The 27615-nt window shown below is 46.0% G+C and overlaps 1 protein-coding gene and 1 pseudogene across 2 annotated transcripts in view; both read left to right on the top strand.

Moving 5' to 3' along the window:
* PSMF1 (proteasome inhibitor subunit 1) overlaps positions 1 to 15410 on the top strand; it is a 42411-nt gene extending 27001 nt beyond the window's left edge. Inside the window, exons 5-7 of one of the 2 annotated variants that reach the window (XM_015457875.4) lie at positions 10942 to 10995; positions 12118 to 12276; positions 14027 to 15410. In XM_015457875.4, the coding sequence (XP_015313361.1) occupies positions 10942 to 10995; positions 12118 to 12276; positions 14027 to 14054 (241 nt within the window). In that variant the 3' untranslated portion in view covers positions 14055 to 15410. Of the gene's footprint in view, positions 1 to 10941; positions 10996 to 12117; positions 12277 to 12831 lie in introns of both variants that reach the window. The other variant, XM_015457873.4, reaches the window with a different exon arrangement.
* On the top strand, positions 8260 to 9638 carry LOC135965620 (actin, cytoplasmic 2-like; annotated as a pseudogene).
* Positions 15411 to 27615: the final 12205 nt, after the last annotated feature.

Raw genomic sequence — 27615 nt, 5'->3', positions numbered from 1 at the left:
CATCACCCTGTGTTGAGGACAGAAGTAATTTCCCTTTCTTGGCTGTTCACCGTGTGTTGGTCTGTGAACCAAGTGTGTTAATATATGGTTGCTCATCTTCTGGACAGCCCTACAAGAAGATCAGTGGCATCCCTACTTTACAGGGGAGGAGACAGTGGCTGAGAGAGGTAGCACGTAGCTTCTCAGTGTTGTCTCCCTGGGAGGGTGAGCACTGGGATTTACCCCGAAGTGGATCTAACTCAGCAGCTCGTGCTTTTCCCACTGCACCTGTCGGCGTTAGTTCATGTAATAAGCAGTGTGTGTACAAATTCAATGTAGCGTAGACTGATTATGGAGAAAAGCCCATCTCCTTTCCCCTCCTCAATTAAGTCTTTCTCAGGCAGACCTATTTCACAAGACTAAGGCACTGAACTGGAGAGATGGTTGGAAGAGGAGGCAGAATGTTGAGGAGGCTTTTTCTTAGCCTCTAGCAAATTGGCAGCCTATCAGATCTCCCCTCTGTACTCACCTCACCTGCCTCTGCCCCCACTCTCTGCTTTTTCCTTGGCCAGACCCATTTGTCCATGAGCTCAGATAGCTGTGGTTCCTTTACTACAGCTCGCATCACCACCACGTTGCTCAGCAACCAGGCACTCAAACTTCCACCTTTTCCTTTCCCCCTGAAATGCCTAGTTTTGGGGTGAAGCCACAGGCAGGAAGGAGGCAAAAAGCAGCACCGCAGCTGGCCTCTCTGTCTGCTGCAGGGTGTTAATTATCCCATCACTGAGCAGCCATCACTGAACACCCTTGGCTGGTGCTCTGAGCAGAAATAGCAGCCTCTGCTTCTTCCCATAGGACACCGTCCTGTGTCTCACCCCTCGCCTTAAACACTCTTGTTTTGCCTATCTCACACCTGGAAATTTCCAAATACAAACTAAAGTTGGGATTGTCTGCCCTAGAGCATAGAGACTTGTTTCCCTAGGTGTGTAGTGATGTATGGCTGCAGCTTGTAAAGGATTCTGGGTCTGCTGTGATACTGGGTGTATCTAGGCTAGGAGTGTAGCTAGAGAAGACATTCCATTGTAGTGGAAAATTGGAGGTGGGCAGGTCTTTCCTACTCCTGAGATGTCTAGGAAAGAATTACTGAAAACAACCCATCTATAAGGAAAATATTTTTTTATCCAGCCTAACTTTTTATTGTCATTATAAATCTAACCTGTTTCCTTTTGCTTCATCTGTCCTCTGATAGTCAGGAGACTGGATGCCCCAAATCTTGCTCCATGTTTTGAAAAAAACAGTTTTTCTATGCTTAACCAGCTTCTCTAAAAATAAATCTTTAGATATAAAGCTCTTTTTTATGTCATTCTGAATTCATTTTTAATCCCAACCAGTCTGTATCTTTACATATTTTTAAATGTTCCAAATAGTTTGCATTCTGCATTTTCTTTTTAAATTTCATAATCCATTTACTAAAGTGCTAAACATAACTCTTTTAGCATCTGATATTTCATTTTACTAGTATGCTATGGTTTATATCACTTCTATGGGGTATTTCAAGCATTTCTAATTTTTCATTGTAAATAGTACAGCTATGAACATCCCTGTGTATTAGGGTTTTTTTTCTTTTACTTCCTTGAGTTATATTACTTACACTGGAGAACCTCAAACTTTATGTTCTGAGGAACCCTCTAGCACTCTAAAAATTATTGAGGACCCCAGAGAGCTCTTATATGGGTTATATGTATCAGTATCTACTGCATTAGAAGTTAAAAATGATATTTTCAAAATGCACATTTATTCATTCATTTAAAAATAAGCCCATAAGTGTTAATATAAATAACAAATTTCTCTGAAAATATCTTTTCAAAACAAAATTTAGAAGAGTAACGTTCTTTTACATTTTTGCAAATCTCTTTAATGTCTGGCTTAATGAAAGACAACTAGATTCTCATTTCTGCTTCTGCATTCAGTCTGTAGGGGATATGTTGTTTTCATTGAAGCCTTTCACATATTAGTTGTTGGAAAAAAGGACTAGTTTAATAACCTTTTCAAATGATTATAGATATTCTTCTTTACTGTTTTGTTTGTTTGTTTTGAGGCGGAGTCTCGCTCTGTCGCCCAGGCTGGAGTGCAGTGGCGCGATCTTGGCTCACTGCAAGCTCCGCCTCCGAAGTTCACACCATTCTCCTGCCTCAGCTTCCCGAGTAGCTGGGACTACAGGTGCCTGCCACCATGCCCAGCTGATTTTTTTTTTTTTTTGTATTTTTAGTAGAGATGGGGTTTCACTGTGTTAGCCAGGATGGTCTCGATCTCCTGACCTCACGATCCGCCCACCTCGGCCTCCCAAAGTGCTGGGATTACAGGTGTGAGCCACTGCGCCCAACCTCTTCTTTACTGTTGAACCAACTTGACAAGTAGTAGTTTTTGTAAGGGTTAGTTGTAATGTGGAATCTGAATCCATATCAGTGAACTTTTTTATATATCTGTTACATTAAAATCCACTGGTCTATCATGCCCTTTGAATGGACCTTTTACCTGTGTATAATACTGTCATGGAAGATCGTGTATTTTGGTCATTTGGAAAATATTGGTTCACTGAGATATGCAGATCTGCTCTTAAAGTTGACACATTTTATTATATAATATCATCGCTGATTTTTGCTTGAAAACTTGAATTTTCTCATTGGCAGTAAATACCATTCATTATTTTCCTTGAAGTAATGGGCTCACATCCTTTTGGAGAAGATGTCTGCTATGTAGCCAAGTCCGAATAAACATGGTTTGTCATTCTTTCAAGTAAAAAAAAAAAAAAGTTTTCTGTGAAAAAATGACTGCTTCAGCCAGCGACTTGAACAGCTGCACAAGTACTTTTCATCAAGACAACCATTGTGCCTCTGTGTGCAGCAGAAGTGCTTTATGCAAGGCCAAGTGTGGCGGCCACACCTGTAATCCCAGCACTTCAGGAGGCTGAGGCAAGTGAATTGCTTGAGCCTAGAAGTTTGAGACCAGCCTGGGCAACATGGTGAACTCTGTCTCTGAAAATTAGCTGGGTGTGGTGGCGTGGCCCTGGAGTCCCAGCTACTTGAGAGGCCGAGATGGGAGGATTGCTTGAGCCCAGGAGGTGGAGGCTGTGGTGAGCCATGATCATACCCCCGCACTCCAGCCTGGGCGACAGAGCAAAACCCTGTCTCAAAAAAACAAAAAAAAGAAGTGCTTTATGCCCGTTTCCCACTTCACACAGAATATTAAAAAGACATATTCAAATATTGAAATTTTACAAAACTTGACAATCTATACCTCTTCATCAAGTACATTCTAAAGTGAAGCTGGATGTGGGTGAGTGAGTGGTAAGGGAGGATGCAGTGACTGCCAGGTTAGTGCTACTGCTTTGAGTCATACTATGGCATCAGCAGTTCCACCCACTATTGCTTTTGCACCATCAGTGCAAATGTCAACACAGCAATGTCCATGAGCCACATTTAAAATTTTTTTTTTCTTGAGGTTTACTAGCCATTTGGATTTCATCTTTTGTGAAGAGGTAATCAAATCTCTTGTTCGTTTTTCTATTGGCTTGTCTTTTTATGACTTGTTGGCATTGTTTATATATTCTGAAGTTAAGTCCTTCATTAAATAAATGCATTACAAAATCTTCCTCCCCTCTGTAGCTTGCCTTTTTACCCTGTTAATGGGGTTTTTTTTTTTATTGTTAAAACATTCTTAATTTTTATGTAATCTAGCTTATCAGTTCTTTCCCTTTGTTTCATACTCTTTTGATTTTTGTTTAAGAAGTCTTTGCCCTATGCCAAGGTCATGGAGAAATCCTTATATATTTTCTCCTAGAAGCTTTAATGGTTTACCTTTTATATTTGATCTATAATCCATTTAAAATATTTTTTATGTGTGGTGTGAGATTTATATTTTTCCACATTGCTATCCAGTTGGTCCAGCACCATATTTTGAGAAGATTGTCCTCTACGTATGTTACTTTAATAATTTAATTTTCATTTTTCATTACTTGTGAAACTATTCTCTATTCTTAAAATTTGTTTTCATTCTTTTCCCCTTGGAGTCACATAATATCCCTTTGGTTTTTTCCTGTGGATAGCAAAGTTCAATAACATTTATATAGCCACTATTTATTTATTAAGTGCCAATGATTCCAGACAAATGCTGGGCATTTAATCCCTGTGCTCTTATTTAATCCCCTCAACAATTCCATGAGATTGGTAAGGGCTCTCCCCATTTTGCAGGTAAGGAAGCTGAAGTTCATGTACAGTGAGTAACTTCCTCACAACAGTAAGAAGGAAGAGTTGTGTTATAATAGTAAATTATTGAATTCTACTTATTGGACTCTAAATATACAGGCACTACACTTTTGTAAGCATTCTCATTTAATATATATGTAACAACCCTGTGAAGTAGATACTATTGTCTGTATTTTACACAAGAGAAAGCTAGGGCTTGGAGATGTTATAACTTGCCCTGGGTCACACAGCTGTGAAATGGTGAGGCCAGAATTTGAACTTGAGTCCATCATGTGCCACTTACTGGGAATATGTCATGAGGTGTGGACCCAGCCTTCAAGGAGCTCATAGTTGATTGGGGCTAATTGTCCTTTTCATTCCAGATCATAAATCTTTTTAAAACAATTTTAGAAGTATGTCTGAGATCTGCTGAACCTCATTGAAGAGTGATTAATCTGAAGGGTAGAAGGAAAGGTTTCATAGAGATGATGCCTGATGAGCTAAGTTTTAAAGGACCAATAAAAGTTCTTTGGTATTGACGGTAATTGACTTTTATGCAGAGGGAACGATGGGTACCAATGGGGCTATGAAATCATCTTGTACAAGTGGGGGAGTTTTTGTTTCACTCATGTCAGCATGTGAAGGGAGAAAAGATGAATGTGAGGACCAAATCACAAGGCCAGTATGTGCTAAGAAGCTGGATTTGATCCATGGGGTGATGGGAGCCATCAATGTTTTGAAAAGTTACGTGGTTGGGACTCGGTTAACCACAGATTTTTTTTTTCTCTTGAAGAATCCCAGTCATATTCTGACAGTGGACATGTTAACATGGTTAATATTTATTGAGCTTTCACTGTGGGCTGAGCAGTTACAGTAAGTGTAAAGTATATGTAAAACAATCTCTTTTAAGCCTCATAAGAGAATGAGGTAGATGCTCTTGGTATCTCTGTTTTGTGCAAAAGAAAACTGAGGCACCAAGAGCTTGACTTGCCCAAAGCAACATATCTCATGAGCATTGGAGCAGGATTCAGCCCTTAGTATTTCCCACTTTTGATACATATATTGGCAGTTGTTTCAGAAGAAATGAGCTTGGCTTGGATTGCTCCAAGTACTGGTTGGAACACAGTACAGCAGTGGAGCAGAGACATAGGAGATGACACCATGGGGTAAGCACAGGCCAGTGCATGTAGCCCATGGGGCCAAGATCAGGAGAATGGGAAGCCACTGGGCAGGTTTTACAAGGGAGGGACTTCATATTGTTTACATTAAAAAACAAAATAACCCTCTGGCTCCTTTGTAGAGATGGATTATAGAGGGACAAGAGTAAAAACAGACCCAGAGAAGAAGCTGACACAGGCAGCCAGGCAAGAAATAATGGTGGTCGGTGGTAGATGGTGGTATATAAGGCAGGTGGCTCTAGGGTCTGTTTGGAAGTACACCTGGCAGGACTTGCCAATGGGTTGGCTTAATGAAGGGAAGAAAACTCAAGGACGATGCAAGTTCTTTTTTTAGCCTGTCATTTCTGGTTTGGGGCTACCATAACTAATGATTCATTACTTTTATGAACATACTTTTATGCCATTTGGAGCACGTCTCTGAATGTTTCCTTAGAATAGATTCCTATAGAATTACTACATTAAGGACCAAGTCTGTTTATAGAGATTTTCATACTTATTGCTTAGTTGCCCTTCTAAACAGTTGTGTTAATTGACATTCTCACTATGTTTCAGTGTCATTTTCCTATCCTTACCAATGCTGGAGTCAGTCTCATTATTCTTTTAGATTACTTAGAAAAACAGTATCTTCGTAACATCTGTTAGCTGACTGAACTCAAAGTGTAAGGCCAGTAAAGTGAGGAAAGTGTTTGCAGCATATATGTGCATCATAAATTGCCACAAACTTAGTGGCTTTAAACTGCACCCACTTATTATGTCATAATTCTCTAGGTCAGGAATATGGATTTGCTTGGCTCATTCAGGTCACTGGCAGAATTCAGTTCCTTGTGGTTATAAGACTAAGGTTCCTATCCCTCTCCCTCAGTTCCATAAGACCTTCTGCATTTCTTCTCATGTGGCTGCCTCCTCTTCAAAGCCAGCAGTGCTGTGTTGAGTCTCTTCTTGGGCATTCTTCTGCCACATTCCATGTTCTGTGCTTTTAAGGGTTCCTGTTTATTAGATTAGCCCACTGAGATGATGTGCCCTTTTGAGGTTAACTGTGCCATATAACAAAACAATCACAGGATTGCTTTCTCATCACATTCATAGGTCCTGGGGATTAGGAGTTGTGGAGTCTTGAGAGGGGATTGAATTCCATCTACCACAGTCTGTTCTCTGGCCTCTCAAATGTGAAATATATCTTTGTTCCCCTGAGGTTTCCAAGAGTCTTAACCCATTATTGCATCAACTCAGTCTAAAATCTTATCTAAATCTCATTAACTTGAAGGACCAAGACCTAATCATCTCAGTCAGGTGCAGTTGAGGCTCCTGAGCACAACTCCTTTCAATTAGTTGACCAAAGAAACAAGTTCTTTGTTCCCATCATATAGTAGTGGAGTGACAGAAGGTAAGATATCTGTGTTTTCTAACATAGAGAAAAAAAAATGTACATGAAAGATATTAAGTACAGTATTATTTGTAGTTACACATGCATACCCCAGAAACATCATCAATGCTTGCAATAGAAAATTAAGTAAATTTTTTAAATTTGCTTCTCTTGAGTATGTATTGGCCATTAAAAATGTTAATAGCAAAAACAACTTAGGAAATACAGCACCTATTTTTCCTTAATAATAGAGATGGGGGTCTCACTGTGTTGCCCAGGCTAGTCTCAAACTCCTGGACTCGCAATCCTCCCACCTCGACCTCCCAAAATGCTTGGATTACAGGCGTCAACCACTGCACTCGGCCTTTACAGACATGGTTTTGCCATGCTGGCCAGGCTGGTCTCGAACTCCTGGCCTCAAGTGATTTGCCCACCTCAGCCTCCCAAAGTGCTGGGATTACAGGCATGAGCCACTGTGCCCAACCTACAACTGCCTGTCTGACCTTTCTTGTTCTCTGTTTCTTCTCTCCTCCCCATATTTCGTGGTCCAGAGAGAAAAATAGAGATGGTTGCATATTTCAGAGCAATCAAGACTCTATTCTCAAGCATTTTAACAGCCACTAGAAGCCCCCTATGTTTGCCACTCTGTTGGGGGGCACTTCATGGTGTCAGGTAAGATGCTCATTGCCCTCTGGCACCACCTGGTCTGCCTCCAGTTGGGCAGGATATTGGAGGCTGCTAGAAACTTTGACTGCTAGCTCCATGAACTGTGGCTTGGGAGCAGTAACCTAGGTCAGGAAATATTCCTTCCCTAGGAAACCTGGCCTTGTCCATTTAAATCACAGTATTCTGCGATTCCAACCCATCAGGTGGAACTGACTGGAGGAGCATCTACTTTTGGATTTTTTCCCAGTTCTCTAATTAATGACTTCTTACCTGTAAGCTTAGATTAGCTGCTGTATATAAGGCTTTCCCAAGGTCTGGCAGGAACCTGCCACTGCCCCGGAACTGTCAGGTTTGTATTGCTTGCCAGGGCTCTGCAAAGATTCCAAAGCACATCTTTCAAAATACTAAATATTTTTGTTGTATTATATCCATATCCATTACAGAAAAAACAGGAAAGTATAAAGAAATACCTCACCACCCAGGAGTAACTGTCACTGTTTGCACTCTCAGTACGCTTCTTTCTAGTTGTAATTATACATACCACCACCACTACCCTGCATACACACATTTTTCACAGTTAATTTCCCTAGGCTATTGATAAACCCCATTTCCCCTCGATACTTAACACTACAGCATGAGCGTTTTTCCACATCGTTTTTAAAACATTCTTAGAACATGGTTTTTATTGTTTCTATGGCTACATTTAGGAACCTGCCATGATGTTCCTAACTGGCCTCCATTTAAGCTGATTGCAGTTTCCTTGATTAATGTCTTTGTGAATATATTTTAATTTAAATTCTTTATTCTTTATTTAAAATGAACACCTCGACAAAAAATTATCAGATCAAAGAATATAGAGATATATAAGAGGGTCTCACTCACTACTGCCAGCCTGTGCTCCACATCTTCCCGCTGCTCTGCCGCCTAGAAGGAGGAGCTCTTCCCGCTCCTCCACCAATCACAATGGAAAAAGAGATTGCCATACTTGTCATTGACAATGGCTCCAGCATGTGCAAAGCTGGTTTTGCTGGGGATGACGCCCCTCGAACCGTGTTTTCCTCCACCGTCAGGTGCCCCCAACACCAGGGCATGATGGTGGGGATGGGCCAGAAGGACTTCTACCTGGGCGACAAGGCCCAGAGCAAGCACAGCATCCTGACGCTGAAGTACCCCATCGAGCACAGGATCGTCACCAACCAGGAAGACATGGAGAAGATCTGGCATCACACTGGCTACAGCAAGCTGCGTGTGTTCCTGGAGGAGCACCCGGTGCTGCTGACCGAGGGCCCCCTAAACCCCAAGGCCAACAGAGAGAAGATGGCTCAGATCATGTTTGAGACCTTCAATACCCTGGACATGTACGTGGCAGTCCAGGCCATATTTCTATGCCTCTGGGCGCACTACTGGCATTATCATGGATTCTGGAGATGGAGTCACACACAGTGCCTGTCTACGAGGGCTGTGCCCTCCCCACGCCATCCTGTGTCTGGACCTGGCTGGCCAGAACCTGACCACCTCATGAAGATTCTCACAGAGTGTGACTACAGCTTCACTAGCACGGCCAAGCGGGAGATCGTGCATGACATCAAGGAGAAGCAGTGCTACGTCGCCCTGGACTTTGAGCAGGAGATGCCCACTGCCACGTCATCCTCCTCCCTGGAGAAAAGCTACAAACTACCTAACAGCCAGGTGATCACCATTGGCAACATGCAGTTCCAGTATTTGGAGGCGTTGTTCCAGCCCTTCTTTCTGGGCGTGGAATTTTGCAGCATCCGTGAGATCACCTTCAGCTCCATCATAAGGTGTGATGTGGACATCCACAAGGACCTGTACGCCAACACAGTGCTGGCTGGTGGCACCACCATGTACCCAGGCATCTCCAACAGGATGCAGAAAGAGATCACTGCCCTGGTGCCCAGCACAAGGAAGATCAAGATCATTGTGCTCCTAGAGCGCAGGTACTCCGTGTGGATCAGTAGCTCCATCCTGGCCTCATTGTCCACCTTCCAGCAGATGTGAATTAGCAAACAGGAGTATGATGAGTTGGGCCCCTCCATGTCCACCGCAAATGCTTCTAAATGGACTACAAGCAGATGTGTAGCATTTCCTGCATAGGGTAATTCAGATGTATAAATTTGCCCCGACAAATGTACATACCTCATGCCAGTCTCACAAAACTGGAATAAGCTTTTGGAAAGAAATTTGTCCTTGAAGCTTGATCAGCAGTGAATTGTAGAACTTGTTGCTAATTTTGACCTTGTATTCAAGTTAACTGTTCTCTTGGTATTTGTTTAATACTCTGTTCATGTCTCTGATTTCAACCCTTAGCACATGTGGTTTGGGCACTTCATGACTGAGATGAAGAACATGCCTGTGGAAGACAAGTCCATGGCTTGGTGGGTCTGCGTGGCTGGCAGTCTCCCACTGGTGCAGGGTATTAATGTATCAGGGCTGAGTATTCTGGGATTTCTCTAGAGGCTGGCAAGGGCTCCTGAACCAGTTGTCATTTCTGTCTTGCCTGTAGGACCCAGTTTCCTTTCTTAGCTGATGTTTTCCTGCCAGAACACCATGGGCTGTTACTTGCCTTGAGTTGGAAGCGGTTTGCATTTACACCTGTAAATTTATTCATCCTTTTCATTTATGTAAGGTTTTTTTTTGTATGCAATTCTTGAGTCTTTAAGAGATGACAACAAATTTTGTTTTTTTTACTGTTATGTGAGAACGTTAGGCCTAGCAGCACATCATTGTGTAAGAAAAAATAAAAGTGCTGCCATTTAAAAAAAAAAAAAAAGACATATAAAACTTCTGAAGGACTATGTATTTTTATGTCTATCTATATCTATATATATTACAGAGATAATATGGAATTACTCTCCAGAAAGCATGCAGTCATTTATGTGCTTTCTAGCTCATGCATTCTCCATGAAGGCAGAAATCGGCTGTTGGGGTCAGGGGCAGTCCTAGAGATTACAGTGGTTTGTGGCCCTCCTTCAGGTACAATGCATAAACAGATACACAGTACATCTATAGTACTAAAATTTTATACAGGGGCTATATTGACAAAAAGGTTGAGAAGCACTGTTCTAGCTGTATGTGACTCCATACATCTGTCTCTACTTTGGAAGCTTCTGTCTGAATCTTAGCTTTGGGATTTTGGTTTTGGGTTTAAGAAGAATATTTTTCTGATGTAAAACTTCTTGGTTCATTATACAGAGTTGAAGAAACTGAGAAAGATGTGAATAAAATTTATCTGGAGGTTACCAATATTACTATTTTAAAATATTAATATTTAATATTTTAATCTATGTTTTTAGGTTTGTGTTCCGCCCTTCTTACATAATTGTCATTGTAGGATTATTGTTCATCTGAGCCAAGGACCACCCTGAAATATCCCTTGTGTTATGGTCTCATGCAGGGGTTTGCCATGCCTGCAAGTGTGTTTGTGATCCCACATGTATCAGGTGCCTGGCTGCTCTGGGACTTGGCAGTAATTGTCTCTTGTTTGTTTCAGGTGTGATCCCCTGGGCCCATTTGCTGTCGGGGGAGAAGACTTAGACCCTTTTGGGTAAGTACTGCTGGGGAGGTGGCAGCGACACAACTTGCTTTTATGGCTTTTCAGCCCCAGTTCATCTTCTAATTTTAGAGTTTTCAGTCAGTCTCTTCCTTTGGGGTGGAGGAGGGAGTTGTTGCTGAGCAGCTGAGAAAGCACTGCCACATGCGCTGTCCCTCCTCAGCTAGAGCAGTGCAGGAGAGCGCTGAGTGTTGGCAGGGAGGTGAGCAAGCCCAGCAGGCAGCTCTTCTGCCATTTCCCGGTCCCCCTGCCCACCCTAGTTTATCAACTGTATAGTGAAGAGCAGATGGTGGGCCTTAGGGCAGCTCAGGGCTATTCAGAGATTACCCCACTTGATAAAGGGAGCCTCTGAGCCCCATTAGACTCTGGACGGTTCTTATCATGCATCCAACAAAGTTACTATAGCCTCTGCTCTCCACTCTCTTCCCTGAATGATTCCAACTAGATCTTAACCTCTGCCGCAAAGTGACCCCAACTTCAGCATCTCATTCCTAGACAGTGGGGATATAACTAAGCAGTGACCTCAAAATTTGGGGAACCATCAGCTCATTCATCCTAGTTTGAGCACATGAGGTCAGGTCCATGGAACTCCATGAGGGACAGATGCTGTCAGGAGCCAGACTTAGGCAATCTACAGGCAGTCAGAAATTGCCCTGAGGCCCTTAAGGGAAAGAGCAAAAAAAACCAACATCACGAATTTTCTCAATGCTATTATTAGTCCTTAAACCTAGAGTAGCACCCTGCAGAACCTTGTGAGTGCATTGAAGTTGACCTTGGCAAGTTCTGGCTCTTGGTCTTGATCAAGTTGGCCCTCTTGGGTATAGGATAAGGCAGGGATCTCAATTTTGAGGAGCCCTACAGAACCAAAAGCACTGTGCAGAAGAACCAACCCCTGCAGAGCCAAAAGTACTCAGCTGTGAAGTATGCTCTTCGTATAGGCTTTGTGTTCTTGCCCTTGCCCACTTTTTGCTGGCTCTCAGGCAGCCATCCACATGTCTGCTTGGGCCATCCACATTAGACAACCCAGCCATTCTTGGTCCATTCTCACCTCCCTCACCTGTTCTCCAAGGGCAGTCCTTGCCACACCTGCTTACCCAACTTTTCTTCTTGCCTTAGGCATCGGAGAGGTGGCATGATTGTGGATCCCCTGAGATCTGGCTTCCCAAGAGCACTTATTGACCCTTCCTCAGGCCTCCCGAACCGGCTTCCTCCAGGCGCTGTGCCCCCAGGAGCTCGCTTTGACCCCTTCGGACCCATTGGGACCAGCCCACCTGGGTAGGTAGTCACTCAGGTATGCTGAGAAGTAGGACCTGATGGCAGCTTGGCTCAGTGTGGCAGCAACGAAGGTTTCTAGCCCCAGGCACACAGTTGCCGCTGCCTTCACCTGTTGCTGCCAGGAGAGTGGAGCCTCCTCCAGGGCCCTGCCTGATGTCTCCCTGGAGCCTTCTAGGAGCTCCCTATCCCTCAGTGCCTCTCTTTCCCCAGCTCCCCTCTGGGGAGGACTCAAAGTAGGAGGAGGAACTAACAGTTCTTGAAAGTTAAGTATGTGTCAGAAACTCATTGGATCCTTTCTTCAGCAGTCTTGGGTAGATAGTGGTGTCTACATTTTATAGATACAGAAAGTGAGACCCTGAAAGATTAGGTAGCTTATACCAAGTGGGGGAGTCAGGATTCAAACCCAGGCTGTCTGGCTCTTGAGTGCATGTTTTTAAATTCCTCACACCACCACATCATTTTGAAGGGCAGGTTCCCTCAGTGCAGGGTCACGTCTGCCCATGTCCCCCTGGTCTCTCCATCACTCCAACTCATCAGCCCCTCTTTCCATTCCAGACCTAACCCAGACCATCTCCCCCCGCCGGGCTACGATGACATGTACCTGTGAAGGCCTCAAGAATGTAACATCCCAGGCTTCCCTCCACTCTCCTGGAGCTGCCACTGCTGTCCCCATCAGCAACCATGTTCTTGCGGGCTGGGGGCAAGGGATTCTGCTCACATGTTTGCAGGCCGGCTGGGATAGCCTCCCCACCCCTTATCAGAGCCAAGACACCTGCTGCAGCTCTCCACCTAGCTGCGGATAGCTCCCAAAGAGAAATCAGTGTGTCTCTTTCACCACCAGCTCCTCCCCTTTCACCACCAACTCCTCCCCACTTCCCAAGGGAGACTCCGGCAACCTTCAGCAACATATATCCTCGACCAGATGCAGTGCTATAAGAACAGAATGCATTTTGGATGTTATTATTAAGAACCAAATGTCAATACAGAATTCATGTTGCCGGCTTCCCACTTTTCTTTTTACATTAATGCATAGCTCCTTCCATTTATGAGACTTTAGAGTTTGAGTTTCTGTAGGGCTGAATGACTCTTTTTCCTGCCCAGGGCCCATTCTTGCTTCTCAGGCATCTTCCGTTCATTAATTGCCATTGCTCCTGACATCACTAAGATGGGTCCCGATCTGGCTGCATGAGTGGAAGTGAGTGACTGGAATCCCATAGGCCACAAGGATGACTTTCACAAGGGCAGGAACATTGTGGAAAGACTACATCATTCTGATGAGGCAAAATCCTCCAGCTCTTCCTGTCTGGGCCAGTTTTGTAGGTCCATCTATGCATGGGCAGCAGTAGTCAAAAAGCCAAGGAAAAAACAGAGCAGACCTGAAGGCTAATCTTATTTTTGCCAGTAACTTAGTGACTGACCCTAAGCAAGTCCCTTCTCCTCTTAGGGCCTTGTGCCAACCCTGTGAAATTGAAGGTGGCTTTCCTGCTCTAAAGCATTTTAATGTCTCATTCTGTGTTTGGTAACCCCTGTAAACTGGGGCAGGGGAAAAGAATGATGGTTCAAGGCCGTACTTCCCTTGAACCTTGTGTGGTTCTTGCCTAACTGTGGTTTTTGGACCCCATGGGGCCCAGACCGAGCACAGGAGCATGGACTACATCTGAGTATGGTGTTGAACTTCGGGAGGAGCAGGGAGTCCTGTGCCTTGTGTCCTGGCCCACCTGACCTTTGGTGTTCTCCGGATCCTTTTCAGCCCGAGGCCTGACAGACGCGGGCAGTGATGAGCCCTGTTCTGGAGTGGAAAGAGCACGATAGAGCACCAGGCTAAGAGGCACGAGATCAAGGCGGTAGTCACTTCCGCTCTGCAGCTAGCATTTCAACCATATGTGGGTCCTTTCATTTCTCAGCTCCTTGGATTCCTTCCCCTAAATTAGGACCTATTATTTACCTGTAGGTAAACAAGCTACTGTAGCTCTTCTGAGGTATCTGCTGGGCTGTTTTCTGTAGCCTCAGATTGCATATCTTCTTAGCCTGAGAACAGGTAGATGAAAACTAAATCGATGCCTAGGCCCAGGGTCAGTCTCAGATGGAAGCTGGGCCTGGGTGGGGAGGCTGTCCTGCGCAACAACCTGGGTACTTCTGTCAGTCCCCATGGCAAGCAGTGATTTAGTAAAAGACCCCAGAGACAGGGAAGCCAACCACCTTGAAACCTTTAGAACATCTCTGCTTCGAAGAAAGACCCAGAGATCAGGCAGAGGTGCAGATTTAATCATTACTCATAACCTTTGAGAGCTGGCAAATGGGAGGAATGTTAGTTTTTGTTTTGGAATTGGAGCATACTTGCAACCAAAAGGACTTAGAGCAGTTTGCTCATAAAAACATCCTTTATTATAAAAGGAAGTATTTAAAGGATGATAAAGACCATCAGACAGAAGCGGGGAAGGTAGATAACTTTTAGGATCTTGATGTGAGGAAAAGATAAAATTTAAACAATAAATTTGCCACTTAGATTTTCTAGTAGCAAAGGTCGAAAAGATAGTCATATACAAAATTCTGTTTTCTGAAAACAGAAAATTGTGATTCATCTGCAGAATCAGCCATTTTCTGTGAGTTTCCTTGCATCAAGGACACTGAGAAACAGAGTCATTTTCTTTGGTGTTCTATGGGAGGAAGTGAATAGAGCCTTTAGGAACTTCCTGGTCAAGCTGATGGTGCTTATTTTGGTCTGGGCCACTTCCCTCCTTCCAGTCATGAGTAATCATCAAGCAGGAGGTTGGAACGTTTCAGGTGTATATTTTGTAGAACCCAAAAGATTGGAGCCTTAACAATAAACATCACTAAGTGACCTGTTCCTCCTTTTTTTAATAACAGCTTTATTGAGATATAATTTACAGACCCATAATTTACATACCTGTTTAAAGTATACAATTCAGTGGATTTAGTGTGTTCACAGTGTTGCACATCCACCACCATTTCTAATTCCAGAACATTTTCACCACCTCAGAAAGAAACCACACACCCATTGGCATGACTCCCCATTACCTTGCTCCCAGCCCCAGGCAACCACTAACATCTATCTCTAAAGACTTTTTTTGTTTTTTCTGGACAGTTCTCATAAATGGAATCACTCAATATTATGGCCTTTTGTGTCTGGCTTCTTTCATTTCATGTGATGTTTTCAGGATTCATTTATGCTGTAGCATGTATCCATGGTATGGATATATCACATTTTGCTTATGCTTTTATCAGTTGATGGACAGTTGGGTTGTTTCTACAAAAAGGCTATTATGAGTAATGCAGCCAAGAACATTTGTGTACCAGTTTTTGAGTTTTCAGTTGTTTGAGTTTCAGATGTTTTCAGTTCATTTGGGTATATACCAAGGAGTGGAATTGCTGATTCACATGGTAGCTCTATATTCTACTTTGTGAGGAATTGCCAGACAGTTTTCCATGGAAGCTGTACCATTTTACATTTTCACTGGTAATTTATGAGGCTTCCAGTTTCTCCACATCCTCACCAACACTTGTTATTTTTCATGCTTATGGCCATCCTAGTTAGTGTGAAGTGGCATCTTATTGTGGTTTTCTCTTCCATTTTTTAAAAAAGAATTTTGACCTACACCACGCAAGGCAGAGACCAGAGTCAGTCCCCCTTGGGGAGCAGTCTATGGTTTTGATCATCACCACCTTGGGATGAACATGGCTGGTGAGCTGCAGAGGAGTTGATTAGACTTTTGGGGATGGTTCTGGGCTGGATGTGATACAGGGCAGGTTCTGTCTCTAGAGAAAGTTCTCATGACCTTTTCAGGTCTAATGAGATTCACATCATCACTTTGGTTTGGTTTGAAATTTGTTTATCCAGTAAATTACAAGTAGAATAAAGATCTAGTTCTAAATTGTCTTTTGGTGGTGAAGTGCTATAGACCATCTCGGACCATTTCTATGATGTACCAGCATCCCCTACATCTCACCTTCTCTTCCTTGGCTTGTCTCTTCCCCAATTCTTAAGAGTTAGCTGTGTTTCTTACTGCATTTGTCTCCTAAGTCATAAGCGCCTGTCAGCCTTCATTGTGAAGTCATGCGTCTCTCGAGACCGAAGCTCCGAGAATGTATTGTGCTCACAGTGGAGGTGGTGTGCCTGTGCTGGATGGTCATTAGTTGTTGACATGTAGTTAGAAAATAGGTAGCAAGTTCCACACAGCCTCACTCTTTGGAACCTTGTTTCTCCTATGGCCTCCCTTTCTACTGTCGTTAATAACATTCTGTTAATGATCCATTGCTCTCTTCACAGGAGAAAATTAGAATCTGTGGAGAAGTTTGTATTCTTTGTCACCTAAATTTGTCTACTTCTGTACATTTCCAATAAGGCTCCACCAGGGCAAGGGAAGATTCCCCACATGTGTATCCCCAGCTGTTTCTGTCATAAAACTTGTATGTGTATAAACCACTATTGACTTTTTGTACCAAAGGAGATACTCAAAGACAGACATCCAAGTCCCCAGCCCTTTATTGCCCTTGGGATACCACGAGGCACAGATATAGGCAGCTGCCGTGTGGCTCTGGAGTTCCTAATTCCCAGATTGTAGCAATGAAGATGTGATCCTGTTGCTCTCTGGACCATAATCTTTTTGGTTACAAAAGGTAAATTTCTGTTTACTGCAGCTGAGCCCCAGGACTAATGCGTCACTGCATTAACCCGAGGACACATGCACCAAGTCACTGCAGCCATGCTTGGTCCTGAATCTGTCCTGGAGGGTGGGTCAAAAGGCAAGTATGGCAGGTAGGATGGTAGGCAGGGAGGGGTGGCAGGGCCTAGCTGACTGAGGACAGACCCAGCAACAATAACAGGAGATTTGAACACCGCACAAGTGGCAGTGCCTGTGGGAGGCGCAAAGTGGAAGGCCCAGCCCCTGCTTAGAGGAGCATGAGGCTGACGGTGCAGTGCAGTAGAGGACACTGGATGGCCATTTGAACAGCTGCGCTCCAGATGAGCCACCTAAGGTGAGTGTTGTGAGAGTCACCATGGGTTTAGAGGGACAAGGTAGTGAGAGGATGCTGCTGACGCAAACAGTTCTCCATGAGATTTGTGTACACTTAAAGTGTGAGAAGCTCACATGTACTGTCTTTTTCCTTCACATGAATATCAAGTACAAAGAATTGAGTCAGTCAGTCCTCTTGGTTAATGGCACATTAGAACTCTGATTTGAAGTTTTCATTGATTTTGCCCCCAGGATCCACTCCATTCCTTTGCCCCCATGGGTCACTCAAATGTGTTTCATGTATCTTTTAAAATTCAGCACCTTTATAGCATACATTATATCTTCAAATCATAACCATAATGAGGTGTTATCCCCATTTCCTATACCAGAAAAAGAAAGGATTGGAAAGGTCCAGTAATTTGCTCAAGGTCAAGCAGGAGTCTCAGACTCTGTCAAGCATGGGTTACTCACAGCCTTCCCTTTGTCAGTGTGTGGCCATCCTCATCTGCAAAGTGAGCATCACTCCTATCTGCAGGATTCTTGCAAGATCCAACCAAATAATGTGTCTTATTAACAGAGAGTTGGGGCTCGGTGGGTGCTTGCTGCAATTGTTACTGAAGTCATATGGGTAGATAAGGGTGGGACTCAAGGACAAGAGAGGAACCTTGGAATATCCCCCGGTGCAGGAAATAAGCATTTATCTGGTGCACACAGTGTGCTAGGCTTCTCCTCATCGCATGTAGTACCCCTGACAACCCCAAGGTAAACAACAGCTAGTGGCATTAGTTGAGATGCTGCACATACCCCCTGGGGTGGCAGAATCATGATTGGAACCCATGTCAGTGCTCTTTTCAGTAGAACTGCTGTACCCAGACCTCACATCCTCTTTAGGTGAGGTGCATGGGTCCCTGGGCAAAACCCATTCCAGAAGCTGGGAAACCATGTCAGGACTTGTGTTCTTCATAATCCCCAGGATGGTCTTAAGGCTCCTCAGTCAGTCCTGTTTGCACAGCGTGCCTTATGCTCCTGAGTACTTCCACCTGCAGCCACAGTGCCCAGAGCACGTGGTTAGGAGGAGCATCTGAAACCACCTGCACAACCTTCATTCCACAGAGGAAGAAACAGGCTCAAGAAGCCCATATGTGACGGGGAGCTCCTAAGAGGCTTCCCTGGGCCACAGGAATGGGCTCAGACTCTGCGCAGGGCTCTGTCACCTGGCCCCATGTGCTGCTCACCTCAGCCTTCTGAGTTCAGTAGGACGGCAGCTACTCTTCCCTATTGACAGGTGAAAAAGCAGGTCCACAGCTGTTGAGTGACTTTCCCAAGGTCACACAGACCACAAATTGTGGCTCCAAGTCCAAGGCATTTCCAGTGAGCACTGCCCAATTCAGTCATGGAGGTCCCTGAGTGACAAAAATATGAGGGACCCCTTCTTTCCCCGTCCCAGTTCCCGCAGCTAGGCTGAGAAGAGGAAGGTGCCATACAGGTTCAGCACCCTGGTCAGCGGCCAGCCTCCCTAAAGGCGCTGGAGGAGGCGTTTGGAGCTAGGTCAGGACAGTGTCTGCTGCTTCCTCACCCAGGATGGCCCACTCCTGGGGACAGGCAGGCATCCTGAGAGGAGGGGGTCTGGACCTAGGTTTCTTGCCACCCAATACAGAGCCCTGCCCTCTCCTCCTTCAGAAGGAAGCGTGGGAGCAGTTCCATCATCTAGGTTTCTTGGTTCTCAGGACAGAAATTCAAGTGAGAAGCCTATGAAGAGAAGGATGGCCCAGGGGCCCTCAGCCATGGTGGCCTTGGACAAGTTTGGCTTTCCCCATCTGTAAAATGTAGATAAGGATGGACCCACCTCCCCAAGATCCTGCCTGTGAGAGTCCATGACTAAGTGGGCCATGGGCTGGACTGAGTTCAGTGCTCCCCTAACCTGCCCTCCTCCTCTTCCCCACAGAGCTTCCCAATTTACATGTAAACCATGGGCATCAAAGTGACAGCTGATAGCCCAGGTTCGCCCACAAATGTGCTCTGACTGGCTGCATTTTATTAAATTTGAAAGATGCATGATGGCAGCTATTAAATTTGAGTTTTGACTCTGTTCTTTACCAGTGGTGTGACCTTCGGCAAGTCACTTAATCTGGCTATGCCAAAGCATCCTCATATGTCAAATGGAGGTAGTGATAGGACCCCTCTATAGGATTGTTGTGAGTTTTAAGTGATCCAGTACATGTAAAGACATAGCTGAGGGCTTGGCACAGAGAGAACACTATTGTTTAAAAATTGGGTGACTTAATGTGTGTAATAAGTAACTGGTTCATTGCAGTATACAAACATGAAGTGTTTTCTTTTTATCCAGCTGACATCTATCAAATACTCCTTTCTTATCTCAACATCTTGGGCCCAGCCAGTAACTAACTGGGCACTTTGGTTTTCAAACTCAGTCCAGCCCAGCTTAAACTTTCCAACTCCCAAACTTCCAACAGGTGGTCTCTGGCTTCTTCTGAGGTTTCTTGCTCCTCCAGTGTGGTGGGTGAGGGGGAGGAAGGGAGAAAAGTAAAGTTTCTTCAGTGGCCATGATGATGTTGGTGAGAGGAGATTTTTTTTGTTTGTTTTTTTGTTTTTTTAAGTAACAAAGTCTCTGTTGCCCAGGCTAGAGTGCAGTGGCATGGTCAAAGCTCACTGCAGCCTTAAACTCCTGGCCTCAAGTGATCCTCAAGATGGAGTCTTGCTATGTTGCCCAAGCTGGTCTTGAACTCCTGGCCTCATGTGATCCTTCCGCCTCAGCCTCTGGAGTAGCTGAGATTACAGGCACAAGCCACTATGCCTAGCTACGGGTGTTCTTACTCTAATTCATACTAGGGTTTTGGGTTTGGTTTGGTTTGGTTTGATGCTGGGGTTTTTGGTAGACTATATGGATAATTGGGGGGGGGGCGGGTGGTGAGTGCTTTGTCCTGGACCCTCAGAGAGGAGTGGGGACCTCTGTCCTATCTAAGAGGCTCACAGCCCATCTCTTTGATGTAGTATGCTGGGCTGCAGTCACCTATGCCACCCACAGCTCAGCCTCCTCTCACCTCGCTGCATCAGTGCTTGGAGCCCCAGGAACACTGGGGTCCTCTACCTACCTACAAGGGCCTTAGGACACTGCGAGGGGAGGTAGGACTGTCCCTCCTCCTCCCTAATCCCCAGTACCACCATCCCTTCAAGTCAGCATGGGCTGTTCCCACGGGGGCCTTCCCACCTCAGGAATTCTCTGGTCAGAAATAGACCTCATCTTCATGTTCACAAATGCTTCTGAGCTCCAGAAGATAAATTTCAAGCCCTCTCAAGAATACCCTCCTTACATTTTTCATCTGTTCAGTGCAGTATCTCCAAAACCTAGCACGGAGTGCTCAAATCTTTGTTGAAAGAATGAATAAAGGGTGCTTGGATGGGTAACACTCAGGTGGTCCACAGGCCCTGCAGCTTAGCCCTGCAGCTGGGAGGCAGGCATCAGTCCCCTTCTTAAGTGATTTAGTAAGTCCTGGACAGGGCGAAGGGTGTGGAGGTCTGGTCCCAGCAGGTGGCATCTCATTGGACACTCCCTTGTCCTCAACCACCATTCTCAGGCAGCGGGATAATCCCTTTCAGCATTCTTTTACCCACACAAAGGTCCAGCAGTCCAGCTGCTCTTGAAAATTCAGGAGTTCTGGTAACCCTGAGCCCATCCACCACAGGGCATCAGCCAGCCAGAATTGAAGCAGACCTCCCCTTTAATCCTGCTGCTGTCACAGCCACCTGCTTAGTTTGTTACTGTCACCTGCCGAGCCCTGCAGGCATTTGCACTTGGGTCCCTGCTTTAATCTGATGAGGAAGGGTGGGGACTGTCAGGAGGAGAGTCAGCAGTAGTAACAACTCTCCTGTGGGTGCCTGACCCCCATGAGTGACTTCAATAAAATGAAATGCAGACACAAAAAGGAATCAAAAAGAGGAATAGGGGGAGATTGGAGGAAGAGAAGAAAGATGAGATGGGAGAGAAATGGCTTTTGCTAAATGCCCTTGGCCCTAAGTCAGTACGGGCCCAGACACTGAGCCACCCGGGAAGAGGTTGGCATGGAAGCTGCCTTCTTCCTCTGCCCTCCCTGCTCCCCTGGGGCCAGCTTTCCTTCCACTCAGTAACCTCCCCGTCAGCCCAGGAGAGCAGCAGCCGCCACCTTGACCTTGGTGCCTCAGAGTCCAAGTAGGGACAGGTTGTTGAGATGAAGTACCTGGAGTTTGAGGTCATGTCCTCTGGCTGCAGCAGGATCTCTGAGAGAAGGGCTGGGGGTACTGGAGTCCACAGTCCCATGGACGAGCCTCCCCAGTGCCAGTATCACCCCTAAAGTGCATGACATCAAAAGATTCTTCTTGCCACACACATCTGCAAGCAATTATAGTGGCTGACAGTGACCTCTCTCCATGTGCTATACATTGTCTCTATGTGAACTGAGTCTTCATAATAGCCCTGTGACTTCAGTACTGTGGTTGTCCCCATTCTATAGATGATGAAACGCTGAGGCATGCCCTTCAGTATGCCTCATCCCACACTCCAGCCCAGAATGCAGACCTCCCTTCCACCCCCGGCCACCCCCCTCCCCACCGCCACTAACCCCTCCCCCACTACCACCACCACAGGGCATGCCAGGCTGTGTAGGCCTCTGAGCCTCTGCTTATGCTGTTCCTCTGCCCTGAGTGCCTTTCCTTCTCTCCACTCTCTCTTCACACTGGTACTGCCTCATTGTTTTAAGATTCCCATTAGACACACCCTTCTTTCCTGGAAGAAGGGTGACGCTTTCTGACCCCAGTTCAATCAGATCTCTCCTCCACACACAGAGCCCACTGTGCATGACCATCACAGCAGCAATCACTGCCCTGTTTCCCAGACAGCCTGTGACCAACTCAAGAGCAGGGTCTGTGTGTACCCTACAGCGCCTAGCTCAGGGAGGAATGCAGATTGTGTGTGAATGAATGAATGAACAAACGAACATGAATAGCTAACATCAAGCAATTATGGGGTGCCAGGCACTGTGCTAAGTGCTTTACAGGTATCATTTTATTTTCTGCTCACCACAGCCTTATGGGGAAGGCACTGTTATTAGCACTACCCTTTTACAGATGAGGAAACAGGCTAAGAGGCATTAAACTACAACCAAGCATCCAGGCAGTCCCACTCAGCTGACGGACCATCCTCAGTGCACCTCCTCTGTAAGGGACTCTGCCTCTGACAAGCCCTCTGAGATTTGAGTAGGGAGAAAGCTCAGAATCACTTGGCCCTCTGGGAGGAGGAAGATGGTCATCCTGCAACCCTCTGCACCATTTAGGTGTCCTGGTCCTGTCCCTTTGCTCATGGAACAGCTTGATCTAGAAGAGAAATAATGTGGCGAAGAGGGTTTTTGGGCCAAAGACAAGAAGATACCACACGGCCAGGGTTGTTACTGTCTTTAGCCAGGCTCTGGCCATTGGGACATTGGCTCCCCTCAAAGCGGGGATTGGAAGCTTGGGGAGTCTCTTGGCTAAATCCTACCCATCTCCACTATGCTCCATCCCTAAGATATCCAGCACCTGACCAGTAGATGCTAACATACCTTCACTGACAAGAAGCTCCCTACCACTCCAGCCCAGATCTCAGCGAGTTTCTCTTTCTCTAGCTGAAATGTACCTCCTGGGGACCATCAAAAGGAGTCCATTCTCCAGGAGAGACCAGCAGGCCCAGATGGAGGGCCTCCCTGACTTTGTGAGTGCTTCCTGACAGAACCTGACACAGAACCCCATTTCCTGTGGCTTCTTAATAATGCCTCCCTTCCCCCCCCCACTCCTGCCCCTTCAAAGCTCTCCAGACCCAGAGTACCAAGCTCTCAACTTCGGAAAGCCCTCTGCTTGTGTTCTCTGATCCCCTAGCTTTCAGAGAAGACAGAGTGGGAAGGTTTCCAATTTTCCTGTGGTAGACCAGAGAGATGGAGTCATTTGCCTAAAGGCCCACAGGGAGAAGGGGTGACCAGCAGGACCTAGTTCTCCTGGTTCCCAGCCCAGGACCACACAGTCCCCTCCAGAAATGCCAGGACAGAAACGCTTCTGGACATCTCTCCCCATCCTGCTAAGGGTGCGGGGAGCAGGAAGAATACAGAGAAACCAGCTTCACCTGGGGAGGAGAAACTTGATTGTTGCTGTGAGGTTGGCATCCTGGGAACTGCAAGGCCTATGGCTGGTGGAGAAACAGAAAATATCGTCAATCATCCAGAGGATGTCCTGGCTTTACAAGATAGGTGTCCTTGGCCTCTGGGCTAGGTCGGACAAGAGAAAGCTCTGTGTGTGTGTGTGTGTGTGTGTGTGGGTGGGTGTGTGTGTGTACGTGCATGCGCATGTGTGTGCTCATGCACATATGCACGTGTGTGTGTATAGATATGTACATACAGGGAGGACATTTTAAAGAGAATCCCAGGGAAATTAATGCTTATTCTCAAGGAAGGGAGCAATAATGGTGGAATCTCAGGCAGCTGGCGTTTTTGGCTGGGAGATGCCTGAGGTAAGTGAGTAGATGTGATCATGGATACTGGGGTTCTAAAGGGCCAGGCCTGGGCACTCAAGGTCCTTGGATGGGAAGAATCCAGTTGGTTTATCTCACAGGCCCCTAAACACCCAGCAAATGTCTCCCAGGTCTAGCTGGCACCTGGCTATGTCCCAACAAGTTTGGGGGAGAAGGGTCTTCATGAGGGAGACCCCTCTAACCCTTCTACATAAAGCCCTACCAAGGCCCAGGGAGAGGAAGGCAAATGGGTTCCCAAGTTCCCAGCTGCAGGGTCCACTGACAAAATCTGCGCCTTTGAGGCATGTGATCCTTTGCACAACCGATCATCACCCCTAGAGAGGGCTCCAGGAGTTTGAGAAGGAGCCATGGGCCTTCTGGGTCCTGCATATGGCTCTGCAGCACCGGCAGGTATAGGAAGCTTTTGTTACATGTATTCATCCACTCATTCAACAATGAGCACCTATAATGTGCCAAACATGTTTCTAACACTGGGAGTACAGCAAGAACCAGTTAGACCTAAATTCCGGCTTTCATGGAGCTTGCAATCCAGTAGGGCAGGTCGTGGGTGGGAAAGACAAGTACAAGGCTCAGCCTGCTGGGTCGTGATTAGTGATCAGAGAAAAATAAGGCCGCAAAGGAGAAAAGGGAATGAAGTGGGGTGGGGTACAATTTTAAATATGGTGTTCAGCAAAGGCTTCACTGAGGAGGAGATATTTGAACAAAGCCCCTAAGGAGGTGAGGGAGTGGGCCTTGCAGATATTGAGGGGAAGTACCTTCCAGGCAGAGGAAACAGCACGTCTGAAGTCCCTTGGATGTGAGCATGCCCAGTAAGGTTGAGGAATGGTCAAGAGGCAAGTGTGGCTGGGGTGAGTAAGCAAAGGGGTAAGGGGTGAGAGATAAGGTCAGAGAAGCACAGGGGCCCAATTGCTTAAGGCCTTGTAGGCCGGTTTGGGGTTACCTGAAGCTTATGCAGTCCGGGGGGGGCATCTTCAAGATAGATAAATCAATTCAGGGCCTTGGAAGGGGCTTGTGGAGAGAGGCCCGGACACTTAAGCTTTGCCAGTCTTGCTATAAATCTGCCACTGGTTGTGGTGAGAATTTTGGCTTTTGCCTGGAGAGGGAGCCATAGGAGAGTTTTGAGCAGAGGAGTGGCATGACCTGACCACCCTCTGGCCTTCCTCTGGCTGCTGAGTGGAGGATGAACCTGGTGGTGGGGCGGCGAGGAGGGGAGGAGAAGCGGGTAAGAGAGAAAGCCAGAACACCAGTGAGCAACCCCGGACTGGCAGGTGACAGCCGAGGGTGGACAGCGATCAGATTCTGAAAGTGGAGCTGACAAGATGTGCTGATCTGGGATGTGAGGTGTTGTAGAAGAAAGGCAGAAGGGTTGGCCACAGCGTTTGAGGCCTAATCCAGCTATCCCCAGTTGAGGTGGGGAGGGACAGCATCATCATTCCTGGACCTTATACTATGCAGTTCTCCATTTTATCTGTAATCTGCACCACCACCCTGAGGCAGAGCTTTCGTTAAACCCACTTCACAGATAGAGAAATCCTGACTCAAAGAAGTGGAGTAACTTGCCCAAGGTCACACAGCCAGTAAGTGGCAGAGCCTGGATTCCAACTTTAGTCTTACCAATTCCAAAATCGGTATCTGTTCTGATGCACCAGGAGAAGCAAGGTTTGGGGCCCTAGGAGCGGGCTGGTGGGAGAGGCAGTTGCTGGAGGAGAGGCACATTTCAGTAACCACAGGGGCCCCTGGGATGCTGCAAAGAAAGTTCTCAGCACCCTACTCCGTGTTCCTAATCACCTCCTTCTTAAACCTGTTTCTGATCCACCAGCTGGCAGATCTCAGCTGTAATCATGGGAAATGTTTTTGTCATCTCTCAAGCTTTCTTAATTCACTGACAAGGTAATAACTGCCTTGGTCCATTATACACATTTTCTAAAGGAGTTTCAACATTAGAATGCAAAGCAGACTTCTCTGCCTTAGAAAAACCTGAGATTCCTGGGATTTAATCATCAAACAGATTTAGCCCCTAAATCTGTTTGATGATTAACATCAAACATTTCATAAGAAAAAAACAAATGGCAATGTGACCAGCGTGTCCAGGCCACCCAAATGTGTCTGATTTCTCCCCTAAGTAAACTCGTTGCATTTAAACTGATATGAACTGATGGTCCCAGATGCATTCACTCAACAGGTATGACAGATCATTAGTATCCAAATGAGTCTGCCACCATCACAGTAATCCATATGACTTGGTTGATACTTTTATTATTATCATTATGGGTTGAAAAGCCTTAGCCCATGATTTGGGATGTCCAATCCTCTGTAGTTTACTTAGAACAGCTCATGCCACGTTCTGTGGCTGTGCCTGCTTGGAGCCTGGGAGAAAGCGACACAACAGCGGAAGCCTAGGACTTGTCAGTATTTTACCATCTTGGAGCTTTGCTCTTTTCAAACCACACCCCTTCAATACCACAACAAAAATCTGGGAAGCCAAGATAAACAACCCTTGTCCCTTCCAGCCTTCCTCTAGCTCTCAGCTCTTGGTAAAACCTACCAGTAGGAGCAGATATTTGATCTGTCATAGAAGCTGTGATATTACACTCCCCAGATGTTCAACTCACTGGACTGAAGGCTCAAGTTACAGCTCATCAGGGCCTCTCTACCCTACAGACTCCATGCCCACCCCACCCTCCCATCCCCAAGAAACAGGATCCTCGGCCCATGTGGCCAACTGAGATGGAGTAAGTAGGACCTACATTGGGCAGGGGATTCACTAAAATGACTCCTGTAGGGTCTCTACACCAGTGGCTTAGAAGGCATGTGCTCTCGAAGCCCTCTGGGGCCATTCAGACTGAAGGATGCCTCCCCACAGTCCTCAAACACCTATGTCTTCTTGCCCCAGGGCCTACTTCCTTTCCTTATCAAGAGTTTAAAGAGAGTCTGCAGGAACCTAGAAACATTTCATAAGAAGAAAACAAATGGCAATGTGGCCAGCATGTCTAGGTCACCCAAATGTGCCTGATTTCTCCCCCGAATAAACTGTGGCTTCACTTTACTACTATATGGGGGAGATTAAGGTTACAAATTCAACATAAAAAATTTTTTTTCCTGCTATCCAAATAAGGTCAGGAGCAAGAGACATACTATTGAGGAGAAGGTGATCAAGGCCTGCATCATGCCCACAGAAATACAATAAAGCCCTCACCCTTTCCTGTGTAAAAGATCCTTCTTGCCCAAAGAACTGGGGAATATTGTGCACTTGGCTTTGTAAAGATGTGTCACTGCAGGAAATTAGACCCCAAGACGAAAACCAGGCTGTCGCAAACTTTGAACTGAGCCCAACCCCACCAGGGAGCTCTTTCCTGAGACCATGAGAGCTGCTGGCTGTGGTGGTTCCTGAAGTCAGGCCAGAAAGTGGCAGGGAGAATGGTTAGTGCCTGGTGGATGCCTTCCTCCCCTGGAGGGGTGACTGGAGACAGAGACTGGGTTCCCATTCCCAGGGAAGAACTAGAGGGACCTCAGGGGTCATCCAGTCCAACCCCCTCACTTGAAGGCAGGGCAACTGAAGCCTGGTGAGGGTAGGATCACAGTTTAGTCAGTGGGGGTACTGGGGGTCACTCTGGTGCTGACTTTTCCCCTCATCATGAAGCCACCTCCCACCTTAGATGGTCAGGGCTGAAAGGGACCCCTCAACACCCTCACTCAGCCGATAAGGACAGAAGAGGTCCCTCACTCCCAAGGCATGAGGGAACGAGATGGGCAACCTTTCAAACAGCTCCCGGTCTTCAGAAATGCCAAGAAACCTCATCCTCCAAGAGCAGT

This window comes from Macaca fascicularis, chromosome 10 (genome assembly GCF_037993035.2).
Source record: "Macaca fascicularis isolate 582-1 chromosome 10, T2T-MFA8v1.1".
Classification (NCBI taxonomy): domain Eukaryota; kingdom Metazoa; phylum Chordata; class Mammalia; order Primates; family Cercopithecidae; genus Macaca; species Macaca fascicularis.
Note: the sequence above shows the minus strand (reverse complement) of the source record. Positions and strands in the feature narration are given on the sequence as shown.